Source organism: Calidris pugnax, unplaced genomic scaffold (assembly GCF_001431845.1).
Source record: "Calidris pugnax isolate Ruff unplaced genomic scaffold, ASM143184v1 scaffold325, whole genome shotgun sequence".
NCBI classification, from domain to species: domain Eukaryota; kingdom Metazoa; phylum Chordata; class Aves; order Charadriiformes; family Scolopacidae; genus Calidris; species Calidris pugnax.
In genome coordinates this window covers 4,845-20,523 of record NW_015091034.1, presented here as the reverse complement: position 1 = coordinate 20,523, position 15,679 = coordinate 4,845, and the positions used below count along the sequence as shown (strand labels likewise).

Here is a 15,679-nt window from a genome sequence, read left to right as displayed (position 1 = left end):
CCTGTCGGGGGAAATTGCCCCCCCCCCCCCCAAAGTCACCCAGACCCCCCCAAAGGTGGTGACACCGGTGTGGGGTGACACCAGCAGCTCCCAGTATGCCCACTGGGGAAGCCTCCTGAGATGCTGGGGAGCATCTATGGGGGGGGAAGGACCCCCTGGTCCAGGTCCAGGGGGGGGGAATTGCCCCTCCCCACCCCCAAAGTCATCCAGACCCCCCCAAAGGTGGGGACATCAATGTGGGGTGACACCAGCAGCTCCCAGTATGGCCACTGGGGAAGCCTCCTGAGATGCTGAGGAGCATCTATGGGGGGGAGTGGGACCCCCTGGTCCATCTCTGGGGGGGAAATTGCCCCCCCCCACCTCCAAAGTCGTCCCGACCCCCCCAAAGATGGTGACACCGACGTGAGGTGACACCAGCAGCTCCCAGTTTGGCCACTGGGGAAGCCTCCTGAGATGCTGAGGAGCATCTATGAGGGGACTGGGGGGAGGAGAAGACCCCCTGGTCCATCTTGGGTGGGGGAAATTGCCCCCCCCCACCTCCAAAGTCGTCCCGACCCCCCCAAAGATGGTGACACCGACGTGAGGTGACACCAGCAGCTCCCAGTATGGCCGCTGGGGAAGCCTCCTGAGATGCTGAGGAGCATCTATGGGGGGTGGGGGGAGGAGAAGACCCCCTGGTCCATCTTGGGTGGGGGAAATTGCCCCCCCCCACCTCCAAAGTCGTCCCGACCCCCCCAAAGATGGTGACACCGACGTGAGGTGACACCAGCAGCTCCCAGTATGGCCGCTGGGGAAGCCTCCTGAGATGCTGAGGAGCATTTTGGGGGGGCAGGACCCCCTGGTCCATGTCTGGGGGGGTGTCCTTGAGGGGAGACCCCCCAAAGTCATCCACACCCCCCCAAAGTCATCCAGACCCCCCCAAAGATGGTGACACCAGCGTTGGGTGACACCAGCAGCTCCCAGTTTGGCCACTGGGGAAGCCTCCTGAGATGTTGAGGAGCATCTATGGGGGGGGAAGGACCCCCTGGTCCAGGTCCAGGGGGGGGGAATTGCCCCTCCCCACCCCCAAAGTCATCCAGACCCCCCCAAAGATGGTGACACCAGCGTTGGGTGACACCAGCAGCTCCCAGTTTGGCCACTGGGGAAGCCTCCTGAGATGTTGAGGAGCATCTATGGGGGGGGAAGGACCCCCTGGTCCAGGTCCAGGGGGGGGGAATTGCCCCTCCCCACCCCCAAAGTCATCCAGACCCCCCCAAAGATGGTGACACCAGCGTTGGGTGACACCAGCAGCTCCCAGTTTGGCCACTGGGGAAGCCTCCTGAGATGTTGAGGAGCATCTATGGGGGGGGAAGGACCCCCTGGTCCAGGTCCAGGGGGGGGGAATTGCCCCTCCCCACCCCCAAAGTCATCCAGACCCCCCCAAAGATGGTGACACCAGCGTTGGGTGACACCAGCAGCTCCCAGTTTGGCCACTGGGGAAGCCTCCTGAGATGTTGAGGAGCATCTATGGGGGGGGAAGGACCCCCTGGTCCAGGTCCAGGGGGGGGGAATTGCCCCTCCCCACCCCCAAAGTCATCCAGACCCCCCCAAAGTCATCCAGACCCCCCCAAAGTCATCCAGACCCCCCCAAAGTCATCCAGACCCCCCCAAAGTCATCCAGACCCCCCCAAAGATGGTGACACCAGTGTGAGGTGACACCAGCAGCTCCCAGTATGGTTACTGGGGAAGCCTCCTGAGATGCTGAGGAGCATCTATGGGGGGGTTGGGGGAGGAGAAGACCCCCTGGTCCAGGTCCGGGGGGGTGTCCTTGTGGGGAGCCCCCCCAAAGTCATCCAGACCCCCCCAAAGATGGTGACACCAGTGTGAGGTGACACCAGCAGCTCCCAGTATGGTTACTGGGGAAGCCTCCTGAGATGCTGAGGAGCATCTATGGGGGGGTTGGGGGAGGAGAAGACCCCCTGGTCCAGGTCCGGGGGGGTGTCCTTGTGGGGAGCCCCCCCAAAGTCATCCAGACCCCCCCAAAGATGGTGACACCAGTGTGAGGTGACACCAGCAGCTCCCAGTATGGTTACTGGGGAAGCCTCCTGAGATGCTGAGGAGCATCTATGGGGGGGTTGGGGGAGGAGAAGACCCCCTGGTCCAGGTCCGGGGGGGTGTCCTTGTGGGGAGCCCCCCCAAAGTCATCCAGACCCCCCCAAAGATGGTGACACCAGTGTGAGGTGACACCAGCAGCTCCCAGTATGGTTACTGGGGAAGCCTCCTGAGATGCTGAGGAACATCTATGGGGGTCAGGACCCCCTGGTCCAGCTCCAGAGGGGTCCCCTTGAGGGGAGCCCCCCCAAAACCATCCAGACCCCCCCCAAAGTTGAGGACAGCAGCGTGGGGTGACACCAGCAACTCCCAGTTTGGCCACGTCAAGGTGGGGGGTGGGGGGGTCTCCATCTCCTACCTCTCGGCAATTCTGGAGGAACTTCTGGAGCTCGAGGTGGTCCTGGAGACGTTGCATCCACTCTTGGGCCAACTGGTAGTTGCGGTGGCTCCTGCAGGCGTTGGGGGTTGTCCCTCAGTCTTGACCCCGCCCCCCCCAACCTCAACACCCCAATTAACCACCTAATTAACTCCCCACCCCCACCTCAATCAAGATAATTAACCCAACGGGGAAACTGAGGCACCGTGTTCCTCCTGCCCCACCAGCCGTGGTGAGGATGCACCAGTAGATCCACCTCCATCATTGATCATTGTCTTCTCAAGGTGGTCCCCAGGTGGGACCTGGGGGGTTGGGGGGGGGACACGTTGGTCAAGACATTGTCACCCCGGCCACCTACTTGGTGCGAAGACCCTCCATGGCCTCGGCCACCCGGTCGCTGTAGAGGTTGCCTTGTCGTTGGAGGCTCTCTCCGGCTTGAAGGGCCAACTGGATCTTCTGGAGGTTGAGCTCCAAGGTGGTGGTGAAGTCCTTGTGCTTCTTGATGGCGTTGGTGACCCCTTCCACCGTGTCGGGGAGCTCGGCGTGGACCAGGGTGGACTCCTGGAGAAGGGAAGGAAGGTTCTCCTTTCTTCTCCCAACTCCATCCTCCCCCGGGGGATGGGAAGGGGGAGAAGATCAAGTAGAAGGTCCAACCAACCAACCCAAAGACCTTCACCCAACCCGAAGGTTCTACCTGGTTGTAGAGGCTGCTCTCGCATTGTTGGACGTCGCGGAGGAAGAGGTGGAAGACGTGGGACTGCACCAGGACCTCCCGTCTCCTCTCCCAACTCTGCAACAACTTGCCCCAACCCGCGTCCAACTTCTGGAGCCACTGCTGCAAGGACAGGGAGGGGACCTCCATCTCCTCCAAAGCCAGGAGGTCGCTGGCCGCTTGGATCTTGGCGTAGTCCTCCTCGTAGCCGTTGATCTCCTCCTTGAGGGCCGCGTGGTGGTTGAGCAACTTCTCGGCTTGGCTCAAGCTGTCGGGGACCTCCTCGGAAGCCACGGCCGCTTGGGTCTTCACCAACCAACCGAGGAAGTTGTCCAAGTCTTGGATGAACTGTTGCAAGCGACCAGCGATGGTCAAGGAGTCCTCGCAACCTTGGAGGGCCCGTTTGAGGGCCTCCCACTCTTCGCTGATCTGCTCGAAGGGCAACAAGATCTCCAAGGCCCTCCCGGGGTGGGCGGTGGCCAAAGCTTCTCCTTCTTGTTGAAGTTCCATCAACCGAGGTTCCAAGACCACCAAAGCCGCCTCCATGGTGGAGAGACGCCGTTGCAAGGCCAAGACGCCGCCCAAGTCCCCGCCGCCCGATTGGGTGGCTTCGATGGCTTTTCTCTTCTCCCTCACCTGGGCCTTCATCTCGCTGCACTCCAGCAGGTAGTTTTGGATCTTCAGGACGGAGCTGAGTTGGCTCTTCTTGCTCTCCACCAGTTCCACCACCCGGTTCCACCTGGGGATGGGGACGGAGGTGAGACAAGACCAGGATGGAGCCGTGCCACCAGGGTTAAGGTCCACCTTGGGCATTGTAGACCCCCAAGATGGGCTTGACCCATGGCTCTGGAGAGCTGGAACCCATGGAGATGTCCTACCAGGCTGGAAGAACCACAGGGTTGGGGACTACCAGCAGCCCCACAGCTGGTTCCTCCAACCAAGAAGCTCCCTAAGCAGGATGAGGTCCACCTTGGGCATTGTGGACCCCCAAGATGGGCTTGGCCCATGGCTCTGGAGAGCTGGAACCCATGGAGATGTCCCACCAGGTTGGGAGAACCACAGGATTGGGGACCACCAGCAGCCCCACAGCTGGTTCCTCCAACCAAGAAGCTCCCCAAGCAGGATGAGGTCCACCTTGGGCATTGTGGACCCCCAAGATGGGCTTGGCCCATGGCTCTGGAGAGCTGGAACCCATGGAGATGTCCCACCAGGCTGGGAGGACCACAGGGTTGGGGACTACCAGCAGCCCCACAGCTGGTTCACCCCACCCAGGAACCCCCAAGCAGCATGAGGTCCACCTTGGGCATTGTGGACCCTTGGATTGGCCTATGGCTCTGGAGAGCTGGAACCCATGGAGATGTCCCACCCTGGTGGGAGAACCACAGGGTTGGGGACCACCAGCAGCCCTACAGCTGGTTCCTCCAACCAAGAAGCTCCCTGAGCAGGATGAGGTCCACCTTGGGCATTGTGGACCCCCAAGATGGTCTTGGCCCATGGCTCTGGAGACCTGGACTCCATAGGGATGTCCCACCAGGCTGGGAGAACCACAGGGTTGGGGTCTACAAGCAGCCCCACAGCTTGGCCCCCATCCCCAAGGAGGCCCCAGGCAGGATGAGGTCCACCTTGGGCATTGTAGACCCCCAAGACGGGCTTGGCCCATGGCTCTGGAGAGCTGGAACCCATGGAGATGTCCTACCAGGCTGGAAGAACCACAGGGTTGGGGACCACCAGCAGCCCCACAGCTGGTTCCTCCAACCAAGAAGCTCCCCGAGCAGGATGAGGTCCACCTTGGGCATTGTGGACCCCCAAGATGGGCTTGGCCCATGGCTCTGGAGAGCTGGAACCCATGGAGATGTCCCACCAGGCTGGGACAACCACAGGCTGGAACCTTCCAGCAGCCCCACAGCTGGTTACCCCCCAACCAAGAAGCTCCCCAAGCAGGATGAGGTCCACCTTGGGCATTGTGGACCCCCAAGACGAGCTTGGCCCATGGCTCTGGAGAGCTGGAACCCATGGAGATGTCCCACCAGGCTGGAAGAACCACAGGGTTGGGGTCTACAAGCAGCCCCACAGCTTGTTCCTCCAACCAAGAAGCTCCCCAAGCAGGGTAAGGTCCACCTTGGGCATTGTGGACCCCCAAGACGAGCTTGGCCCATGGCTCTGGAGAGCTGGAACCCATGGAGATGTCCCACCAGGCTGGAAGAACCACAGGGTTGGGGTCTACAAGCAGCCCCACAGCTTGTTCCTCCAACCAAGAAGCTCCCCAAGCAGGGTAAGGTCCACCTTGGGCATTGTGGACCCCCAAGATGGGCTTGGCCCATGGCTCTGGAGAGCTGGAACCCATGGAGATGTCCCACCAGGCTGGGAGGACCACAGGGTTGGGGACTACCAGCAGCCCCACAGCTTGACCCCATCCCCGAGGAGCCCCCAAGCAGGGTGAGGTCCACCTTGGGCATTGTGGACCCTTGGATTGGCCTATGGCTCTGGAGAGCTGGAACCCATGGAGATGTCCCATCAGGCTGGAAGAACCACAGGGCTGGGGTCTACAAGCAGCCCCCCAGCTGGTTCCTCCAACCAAGAAGCTCCCTGAGCAGGATGAGGGCCACCTTGGGCATTGTGGACCCTTGGATTGGCCTATGGCTCTGGAGAGCTGGAACCCATGGAGATGTCCCATCAGGCTGGAAGAACCACAGGGCTGGGGTCTACAAGCAGCCCCACAGCTGGTTCCTCCAACCAAGAAGCTCCCCAAGCAGGATGAGGTCCACCTTGAGGATCACGGACCCCTGGGGTGGACTTGGCCCCACAGCTCGGCCACCTTGGGCATTGTGGACCCCCAAGATGGTCTTGGCCCATGGCTCTGGAGACCTGGACTCCATAGGGATGTCCCACCAGGCTGGGAGAACCACAGGGTTGGGGTCTACAAGCAGCCCCACAGCTTGGCCCCCATCCCCAAGGAGGCCCCAGGCAGGATGAGGTCCACCTTGGGCATTGTAGACCCCCAAGATGGGCTTGACCCATGGCTCTGGAGAGCTGGAACCCATGGAGATGTCCCACCCTGGTGGGACAACCACAGGGTTTGGGTCCGCCCCCCCCTCCCCACCCCCATACCTGCTGTTGAGGTGGTCCTGGCAGGAGCGGACCTCCTCCGAGCTGGGGTGCCCCCCGTCCACCAACTGCTGCACCACCTGGTTGACATCCAAGATGCGTCCCATGACGCTGTTCATCTCCACAAGCAGCCCCACAGCTTGGCCCCATCCCTAAGAAGCCCCCAGGCAAGGATGAGGTCCACCTTGGGCATTGTAGACCCCCAAGATGGTCTTGGACCATGGCTCTGGAGAGCTGGAACCCATGGAGATGTCCCACCAGGCTGGAAGAACCACAAGGTTGGGGTCTACAAGCAGCCCCACAGCTTGGCCCCATCCCCAAGGAGCCCCCAAGCAGGGTGAGGTCCACCTTGGGCATTGTGGACCCCCAGGATGGGCTTGGCCCATGGCTCTGGAGAGCTGGAACCCATGGAGATGTCCCACCAGGCTGGGAGAACCACAGGCTGGAACCTTCCAGCAGCCCCACAGCTGGTTACCCCCCAACCAAGAAGCTCCCCAAGCAGGATGAGGTCCACCTTGGGCATTGTGGACCCCCAAGACGAGCTTGGCCCATGGCTCTGGAGAGCTGGAACCCATGGAGATGTCCCACCAGGCTGGAAGAACCACAGGGTTGGGGTCTACAAGCAGCCCCACAGCTTGTTCCTCCAACCAAGAAGCTCCCCAAGCAGGGTAAGGTCCACCTTGGGCATTGTGGACCCCCAAGATGGGCTTGGCCCATGGCTCTGGAGAGCTGGAACCCATGGAGATGTCCCACCAGGCTGGGAGGACCACAGGGTTGGGGACTACCAGCAGCCCCACAGCTTGACCCCATCCCCGAGGAGCCCCCAAGCAGGGTGAGGTCCACCTTGGGCATCACCAGTGCTTGGGCTATTGCACCAAAGAGCTGGAACCCATGGAGATGTCCTACCAGGCTGGAAGAACCACAGGGTTGGGGACCACCAGCAGCCCCACAGCTGGTTCCTCCAACCAAGAAGCTCCCCAAGCAGGATGAGGTCCACCTTGGGCATTGTGGACCCCCAGGATGGGCTTGGCCCATGGCTCTGGAGAGCTGGAACCCATGGAGATGTCCCACCAGGCTGGGACAACCACAGGGTTGGGGCCTACCAGCAGCCCCACAGCTGGTTCCTCCAACCAAGAAGCTCCCCGAGCAGGATGAGGTCCACCTTGAGGATCACAGACCCCTGGGGTGGACTTGGCCCCACATCTCGGCCCCCCCCTCCCCACCCCCATACCTGCTGTTGAGGTGGTCCTGGCAGGAGCGGACCTCCTCCGAGCTGGGGTGCCCCCCGTCCACCAACTGCTGCACCACCTGGTTGACATCCAAGATGCGTCCCATGACGCTGTTCATCTCCTGGTCCAGGCTCTCAAACCTGGGGAGAAGATCGATGGAGGTCCACCATGGGGCGAGGAACCCGTGTGTCCTCCCCAAAGGTCCACACACACGCACCCACCCACCCACCTGTGTTGGACCACCTCAACCTCATCCAGCTCCTCCGGCACCTCCATCCTCTCCAACCACTGCTCCTTCTCGTCCACCCACACCTCGCAGGCGTGGACCTCGCTGAACATCCTGTAGACGGCCAAGGCGTCCTGAAGCCACTGTTGTCTCAGGACAGCCACCTCGGCCACCTCCCCGTAGAGCTGCTCCACCTCCACCACCCGGATCTGAACGTCCACCCCTTGTCGGTGTTCGGGGGCGAGAAGAGCCAACTGTTTGCGAAGAGCCAAGACGGCCGCCCGGTGCTTCTCCACCTCTTCCACCACCGCCCGGTGCTTCCTCAGAAGAGCTTGGGTGGAATAGTCATCGTGGCCAAAGTCATCGCTGGAGACGATGCGGTAGGTGTCCTGCAACCAGGCCACCAAATCGTCCGTCTCGGCGCTGAACTGGAAGAAGTTGAGGGCCTCCTGCAGACGTTGTTGGTGTAACCCCGTCACCTCCTCCAGCTTCTTCCAACGGAGGCGGACCTCCCGCATCTTCTCCTGGATCCCACCGGGGCTGAAACGTTTCTTGGCCAAGATCTGCTCGCCTTTCTTCATGCTCTGGTGCAAGAGGGCCCGACGGCTCCCCAGTTCACCCAACATGCTCTTGTGCTTGTTGGTCAAGGTCAAGACGCTGCTCAGGTCCCGGCCGCAGGTTTTGGAGGCCAAGATCTGCTCCTTCTCACGGATCCACGCCTCGGCCTCCTCCATCTCCTGGAAGAAGGCCCAGAGTTGGCGAGAGTCCTCCAGTTCCTTGCGTCTCTTGCCCGCCAGTTCTCCCAGTTCCTCCAGGCAGGTTTGGACGTGGTTGACCCGGTTGCAGATGATCTGGGGGTCACAGGGTTGGTAGCCTGGAAGGAGAGATGGAGATCTTAGCAGAGATGGTCTACAGAAGAACCCTGAAGACCTTGGTTGACCCTTCCCAAGGGGGTCCTCCCATCTCCTGGTCCTGGTGGTGTCCCCACGGTACCTTCCAGCTCGGAGAACTTGAGGGCGGCGGCGTTGAGGGCCTGCACCCGCTCGGTCTGGGCCGAGATGTCGGCCTCCAGCAGCCCATGTTTCTGCAGAAGGTCCTCCACCTCCAGAAGATGCTTCCCCAAGTCCTTGGAGACCAGCAGCACCTGGGGAAGGGGACAGGAGGCCACGGCGACTGGAGCTTCCCACCCCATGGATGAGAAACCCCGTGGAGCAAGGGATGGGCCACCCCGAGCACCTGGGGAAGGGGACAGGAGGCCACGGGGACTGGAGCTTCCCACCCCATGGATGGGACACCCCGTGGACCAAGGGATGGGACAACCCATGGAGCAAAGGATGGGACATCCCATGGACGAAGGGATGGGTCCTCCATGGAGATACCTGGTGCCCACCACGCCCCCAGCTCTACCTGCATCTCCTCCATCCAGTCAATCATGTAGACCATCTCCTGGAAGATCTTCTGCAGGGCCAGGTTCTGCTCCAGACGGGCCCGGCGGGCGCAGACCAGCTCGGTCAAGAGTCCCCACTGTCTCAAGATGTTGTCCTTCTGGGCGCTGATGCGTTTGGTGTCATAGTAGCCCTCGGACTCCATCTCCAGGGCCAGCTCCACCACCACCTGGATGCGCTCTTGGTAGGAGGAGATGTCGGCCTCGATGGCCTCGTGCTTCTTCATGGCGGCCTCCACCGCCGGGAGGTCGTAGCCGAAGTTGTCCTGGAGGTTGGGAGATGCCATCAAGTAGGGTTGGACCCCTTTCTGATCAACCAAGGAGCCCAACGAGGCCCACCAGGAGGTCCCACCACCCAAGCCTTGGGTTCTTCTCACCCTACCAGGTTCTTCTCACCCTACCAGGGCCAGGGAGAGGCCCCAGGGGTCCTGCCCCACTGAGTCCACCCCACCCACCCCATCCCACCTGTGAGACCAGCCGTTGGTTCTCGTTCAACCACGTCTCCCTCATGACGGCCTTGTGGTCGAAACGTTGGGCCAGAAGCTCCAACTTCTCCTGCCGGATCAACTCGTTGCGCAACGACACCTCCCGCTCGTGCTCTGCCTTCTCCAAGCAGGTCCAAGCCTGAGGGGTGGGACACGGGAGGTCACCGAGGAGGTCCTCCACCTTTCTGGGAGGTCCCCCTGGGATGGAGAGGTCACCTCCTTGTCCCACCAGCACCTTATTGATGTCGGAGATGCTCTTGCCCTCGCTGGGGACGTAGAGTTTGCGGTTGTTGGCCCGGAGTTTGCTCTGGATGGTGAAGAGCAGGACCTCCAGGTTCCCCTTCTCCTGGAACCTACAAGGTGGCACCACCGGGTCAAGATACGACCACGGGATGGGGGTGTGTGTGTCCACACCATCCCAGGGTTGTCCTCCCCACCCCAGAAGGTGCTCACTTGACGGGTTTCTCCAAGGTGCAGAAGGCGGTGAAGGCCTGGAGCTGCTGCTGGACCCCCGTGAGGGAGTTGGCGAACTTCTGGTTGCTGATGATGGTGATGGTGTGGTGGATCCAGGCCAGCAGCTCGGCCGCCAGCGCCTCGTACCGCTCGATGATGGCCTCGATCTCCATGGCTTGATCTAGAACCTGGTGGGACAACCTGGTGGGTCACCGGCTCGGGGGTACGTCCCACAGAAGCTCCTTGAGCAACCAACCGTGGGTGGTTGGAGGTGCAACCTCCAGGGACCAGCTTCTCTAGGGACCGGCATGGTCCTGTTCTTGCTGGTGGACAATACCATGATGATGGCCTCGATCTCCATGGCTTGATCTAGAACCTGGTGGGACAACCCGGGGGGTCAGCGGCGTGGGGGCTCGGGGGTACGTCCCACAGAAGCTCCTTGAGCAACCAACCGTGGGTGGTTGGAGGTGCAACCTCCAGGGACCAGCTTCTCTAGGGACCGGCATGGTCCTGTTCTTGCTGGTGGACAATACCATGAGGGATGGGACATCCCATGGAGCAAAGGATGGGGCACCCCATGGAGACAAGGATGGGCCACCCCATGGAGCAAAGGATGGGGAACACCATGGACCAAGGGATGGGGCACCCCATGGAGGAAAGGATGGGGCACCCCATGGGCCAAGGGATGGGGAACACCATGGAGCCAGGGATGGGACAAACCATGGAGAAAAGGATGGGGAACACCATGGACCAAGGGATGGGGCACCTCACAGAGCCAGGGATGGGACACCCCATGGAGCAAAGGATGAGGAACCCAATGGAGCAATGGATGAGGAACCCTATGGACCAAGGGATGGGGCACCCCATGGAGAAAAGGATGAGGAACCCCATGGAGCAAAGGATGAGGAACCCCATGGACCAAGGCATGGGCCACCCCATGAACCAAGGGATGGGGCACCCCATGGAGCAAAGGATGGGGAACCTCATAGAGCCAGGGATGGGACAACCCATGGAGCAAATGATGAAGAACCCTATGGGCCAAGGGATGGGACAACCCATGGAGCAAAGGATGAGGAACCCTATGGAGCAAAGAATGGGGCACACCATGGACCAAGGGATGGGGCACCCCATGGAGCAAAGGATGGGGAACCTCATAGAGCCAGGGATGGGACAACCCATGGAGCAAATGATGAAGAACCCTATGGGCCAAGGGATGGGGCACACCATGGAGAAAAGGATGGGGAACCCCATGGAGCAAAGGATGGGACACCCCATGGAGAAAAGGATGAGGAACCCCATGGAGCAAAGAATGGGCCACCCCATGGACCAAGGGATGGGGCACCTCACGGAGCCAGGGATGGGACAACCCATGGAGGAAAGGATGGGGAACACCATGAAGCAAAGGATGGGCCACCCTATGGACCAGGGGATGGGGCACCCCATGGAGCAAAGGATGGGGAACACCATGGAGCAAAGGATGGGCCACCCCACAGACCAAGGGATGGGGCACCCCATGGAGCAAAGGATGAGGAACCCTATGGACCAAGGGATGGGGCACCCCATGGAGAAAAGGATGGGGAACACCATGGACCAAGGGATGGGGCACCTCACAGAGCCAGGGATGGGACACCCCATGGAGCAAAGGATGAGGAACCCAATGGAGCAATGGATGAGGAACCCTATGGACCAAGGGATGGGGCACCCCATGGAGAAAAGGATGAGGCACCCCATGGAGCAAAGGATGAGGAACCCCATGGACCAAGGCATGGGCCACCCCATGAACCAAGGGATGGGGCACCCCATGGAGCAAAGGATGGGGAACCTCATAGAGCCAGGGATGGGACAACCCATGGAGCAAATGATGAAGAACCCTATGGGCCAAGGGATGGGACAACCCATGGAGCAAAGGATGAGGAACCCTATGGAGCAAAGAATGGGGCACACCATGGACCAAGGGATGGGGCACCCCATGGAGCAAAGGATGGGGAACCTCATAGAGCCAGGGATGGGACAACCCATGGAGCAAATGATGAAGAACCCTATGGGCCAAGGGATGGGGCACACCATGGAGAAAAGGATGGGGAACCCCATGGAGCAAAGGATGGGACACCCCATGGAGAAAAGGATGAGGAACCCCATGGAGCAAAGAATGGGCCACCCCATGGACCAAGGGATGGGGCACCTCACGGAGCCAGGGATGGGACAACCCATGGAGGAAAGGATGGGGAACACCATGAAGCAAAGGATGGGCCACCCTATGGACCAGGGGATGGGGCACCCCATGGAGCAAAGGATGGGGAACACCATGGAGCAAAGGATGGGCCACCCCACAGACCAAGGGATGGGGCACCCCATGGAGCAAAGGATGAGGAACCCTATGGACCAAGGGATGGGGCACCCCATGGAGAAAAGGATGGGGAACACCATGGAGCAAAGGATGAGGAACCCTATGGACCAAGGGATGGGGCACCCCATGGAGCCAGGGATGGGACAACCCATGGAGCAAAGGATGAGGAACCCTATGGACCAAGGGATGGGGAATCTCATGGAGCAAAGGATGGGCCACCTCATGGACCAAGGGATGGGGCACCCCATGGAGAAAAGGATGGGGAACACCATGGAGCAAAGGATGGGGAATCTCATGGAACCAGGGATGGGACATCCCATGGACCCCTATGGAGCAAAGAATGGGGCACACCATGGACCAAAGTATGATGATGAAGAACCCTATGGGCCAAGGGATGGGGCACACCATGGAGAAAAGGATGGGGAACCCCATGGAGCAAAGGATGGGACACCCCATGGAGAAAAGGATGAGGAACCCCATGGAGCAAAGAATGGGCCACCCCATGGACCAAGGGATGGGGCACCTCACGGAGCCAGGGATGGGACAACCCATGGAGGAAAGGATGGGGAACACCATGAAGCAAAGGATGGGCCACCCTATGGACCAGGGGATGGGGCACCCCATGGAGCAAAGGATGGGCCACCCTATGGAGAAAAGGATGGGGAACCCCATGGAGCAAAGGATGGGGAACCCCATGGAGAAAAGGATGGGGAACACCATGGACCAAGGGATGGGGCACCCCATGGACCAAGGGATGGGGCACCCCATGGAGAAAAGGATGGGGAACACCATGGAGCAAAGGATGAGGAACCCTATGGACCAAGGGATGGGGCACCCCATGGAGAAAAGGATGGGGAACACCATGGAGCAAAGGATGAGGAACCCTATGGACCAAGGGATGGGGCACCCCATGGAGAAAAGGATGGGGAACACCATGGAGCAAAGGATGGGCCACCCCACAGACCAAGGGATGGGGCACCCCATGGAGCAAAGGATGAGGAACCCTATGGACCAAGGGATGGGGCACCCCATGGAGAAAAGGATGGGGAACACCATGGAGCAAAGGATGAGGAACCCTATGGACCAAGGGATGGGGCACCCCATGGAGCCAGGGATGGGAAACCCCATGGAGCAAAGGATGAGGAACCCTATGGACCAAGGGATGGGGCACCCCATGGAGAAAAGGATGGGGAACACCATGGAGCAAAGGATGAGGAACCCTATGGACCAAGGGATGGGGCACCCCATGGAGCCAGGGATGGGACAACCCATGGAGCAAAGGATGAGGAACCCTATGGACCAAGGGATGGGGAATCTCATGGAGCAAAGGATGGGCCACCTCATGGACCAAGGGATGGGGCACCCCATGGAGAAAAGGATGGGGAACACCATGGAGCAAAGGATGGGGAATCTCATGGAACCAGGGATGGGACATCCCATGGAGCAAAGGATGGGGCACCCCATGGAAAGAAGGATGAGGAACCCCATGGAGCAAAGGATGGGGAACCCTATGGACCAAGGGATGGGGCACCCCATGGACCAAGAGATGGGGCACCCCATGGACCAAGAGATGGGGCACCCCATGGAGCAAAGGATGAGGAACCCCATGGACCAAGGGATGGGGCACCTCACAGAGCCAGGGATGGGACAACCCATGGAGCAAATGATGAGGAACCCCATGGAGCAAAGAATGGGCCACCCTATGGACCAAGGAATGGGCCACCCCACGGAGAAAAGGATGAGGAACCCCATGGAGAAAAGGATGGGGAACCCCATGGACCAAGGGATGGGCCACCCCATGGACCAAGGGATGGGTCACCCCACGGAGCTGCAGGGCGTGGGCCAACCCTCACCTTCCCGATGCGCTTCCCCTCCACGGCCAGATGATGGGGCACCCCATGGAGCCAGGGATGGGACAACCCATGGAGCAAAGGATGAGGAACCCTATGGACCAAGGGATGGGGAATCTCATGGAGCAAAGGATGGGCCACCTCATGGACCAAGGGATGGGGCACCCCATGGAGAAAAGGATGGGGAACACCATGGAGCAAAGGATGGGGAATCTCATGGAACCAGGGATGGGACATCCCATGGAGCAAAGGATGGGGCACCCCATGGAAAGAAGGATGAGGAACCCCATGGAGCAAAGGATGGGGAACCCTATGGACCAAGGGATGGGGCACCCCATGGACCAAGAGATGGGGCACCCCATGGACCAAGAGATGGGGCACCCCATGGAGCAAAGGATGAGGAACCCCATGGACCAAGGGATGGGGCACCTCACAGAGCCAGGGATGGGACAACCCATGGAGCAAATGATGAGGAACCCCATGGAGCAAAGAATGGGCCACCCTATGGACCAAGGAATGGGCCACCCCACGGAGAAAAGGATGAGGAACCGGAACCCCATGGAGCAAAGGATGGGGCACCCCATGGACCAAGGGATGGGTCACCCCACGGAGCTGCAGGGCGTGGGCCAACCCTCACCTTCCCGATGCGCTTCCCCTCCACGGCCAGAGCCTTCATCTTGGAGAAGTAGTGGTAGAAGGACACCACGTAGGTGATGATGGACTTCTCATCAGGGTCCTCCATGTTGACATCTGGTTGGGGATGGCCAAGTGTTGGTCCACGAGCCCCCCTTGGTTGCCCAAAGTCCACCCCCCTACATCCACCACCAACCCTGGCCCAGCAAAGCCCATCCCCAACCCCAGGTTGCTCCCCTCAACCTTGACCCCAACCCAAAAGAAGCTCTTCAAGGTGGAAAACGAAGCTGGGACCCATTAGCTGGAGGGGTGGAGATGTCCTCCCCCCCACCCCAAGGTGGACAGATGGATGGATGGATGGACAGACACCCCACCCCACCCCACCCCACCCCATACCCTCGGGGTCCAGCAGTTTGCTGAGCCCCAAGTGCTGCTCGGCCGTGTTGAAGGCTTGTTGGAGGTTGTAGGTCGCGTTGGACTTGGTCAACTTGTGGAAGTCGATGAGGTCGGGCCTACAAGTGGGACACAGCACCTTCAAGACCCCACCCCACCCCAACCCCACCCCACGGAGGGGACCCAGGAGTCCAGGGTTGTCCCCCTCCAACCCCCAACTCTCCCCCCAACCCCGGACGGACCTGTGCTTGTGGATGAGGGCGTTGAAGGCCAAGCCATCCCTCCAACTGGTGGTGAAGTTCTGGATGTTCACCTCGGGGTAGCTGTGGGGACAA

At 60.6% G+C, this 15,679-nt stretch overlaps 1 protein-coding gene across 1 annotated transcript in view; it reads right to left on the bottom strand.

Moving 5' to 3' along the window:
* Positions 1–15,667, bottom strand: part of LOC106896292 (spectrin beta chain, non-erythrocytic 4-like) — a gene marked incomplete at both ends in the record, with an annotated part of 18,576 nt that extends 2,909 nt beyond the window's left edge. The window contains 13 exons of the mRNA XM_014956126.1: positions 2,396–2,540; positions 2,826–3,028; positions 3,162–3,918; positions 7,516–7,653; positions 7,743–8,613; positions 8,733–8,883; positions 9,147–9,449; positions 9,649–9,807; positions 9,904–10,021; positions 10,122–10,309; positions 14,956–15,068; positions 15,348–15,463; positions 15,587–15,667. Of these exons, the coding sequence (XP_014811612.1) occupies positions 2,396–2,540; positions 2,826–3,028; positions 3,162–3,918; positions 7,516–7,653; positions 7,743–8,613; positions 8,733–8,883; positions 9,147–9,449; positions 9,649–9,807; positions 9,904–10,021; positions 10,122–10,309; positions 14,956–15,068; positions 15,348–15,463; positions 15,587–15,667 (3,343 nt within the window). The remainder of the gene's footprint in view (positions 1–2,395; positions 2,541–2,825; positions 3,029–3,161; positions 3,919–7,515; positions 7,654–7,742; positions 8,614–8,732; positions 8,884–9,146; positions 9,450–9,648; positions 9,808–9,903; positions 10,022–10,121; positions 10,310–14,955; positions 15,069–15,347; positions 15,464–15,586) is intronic.
* Between the last annotated feature and the right edge of the window lie 12 nt (positions 15,668–15,679).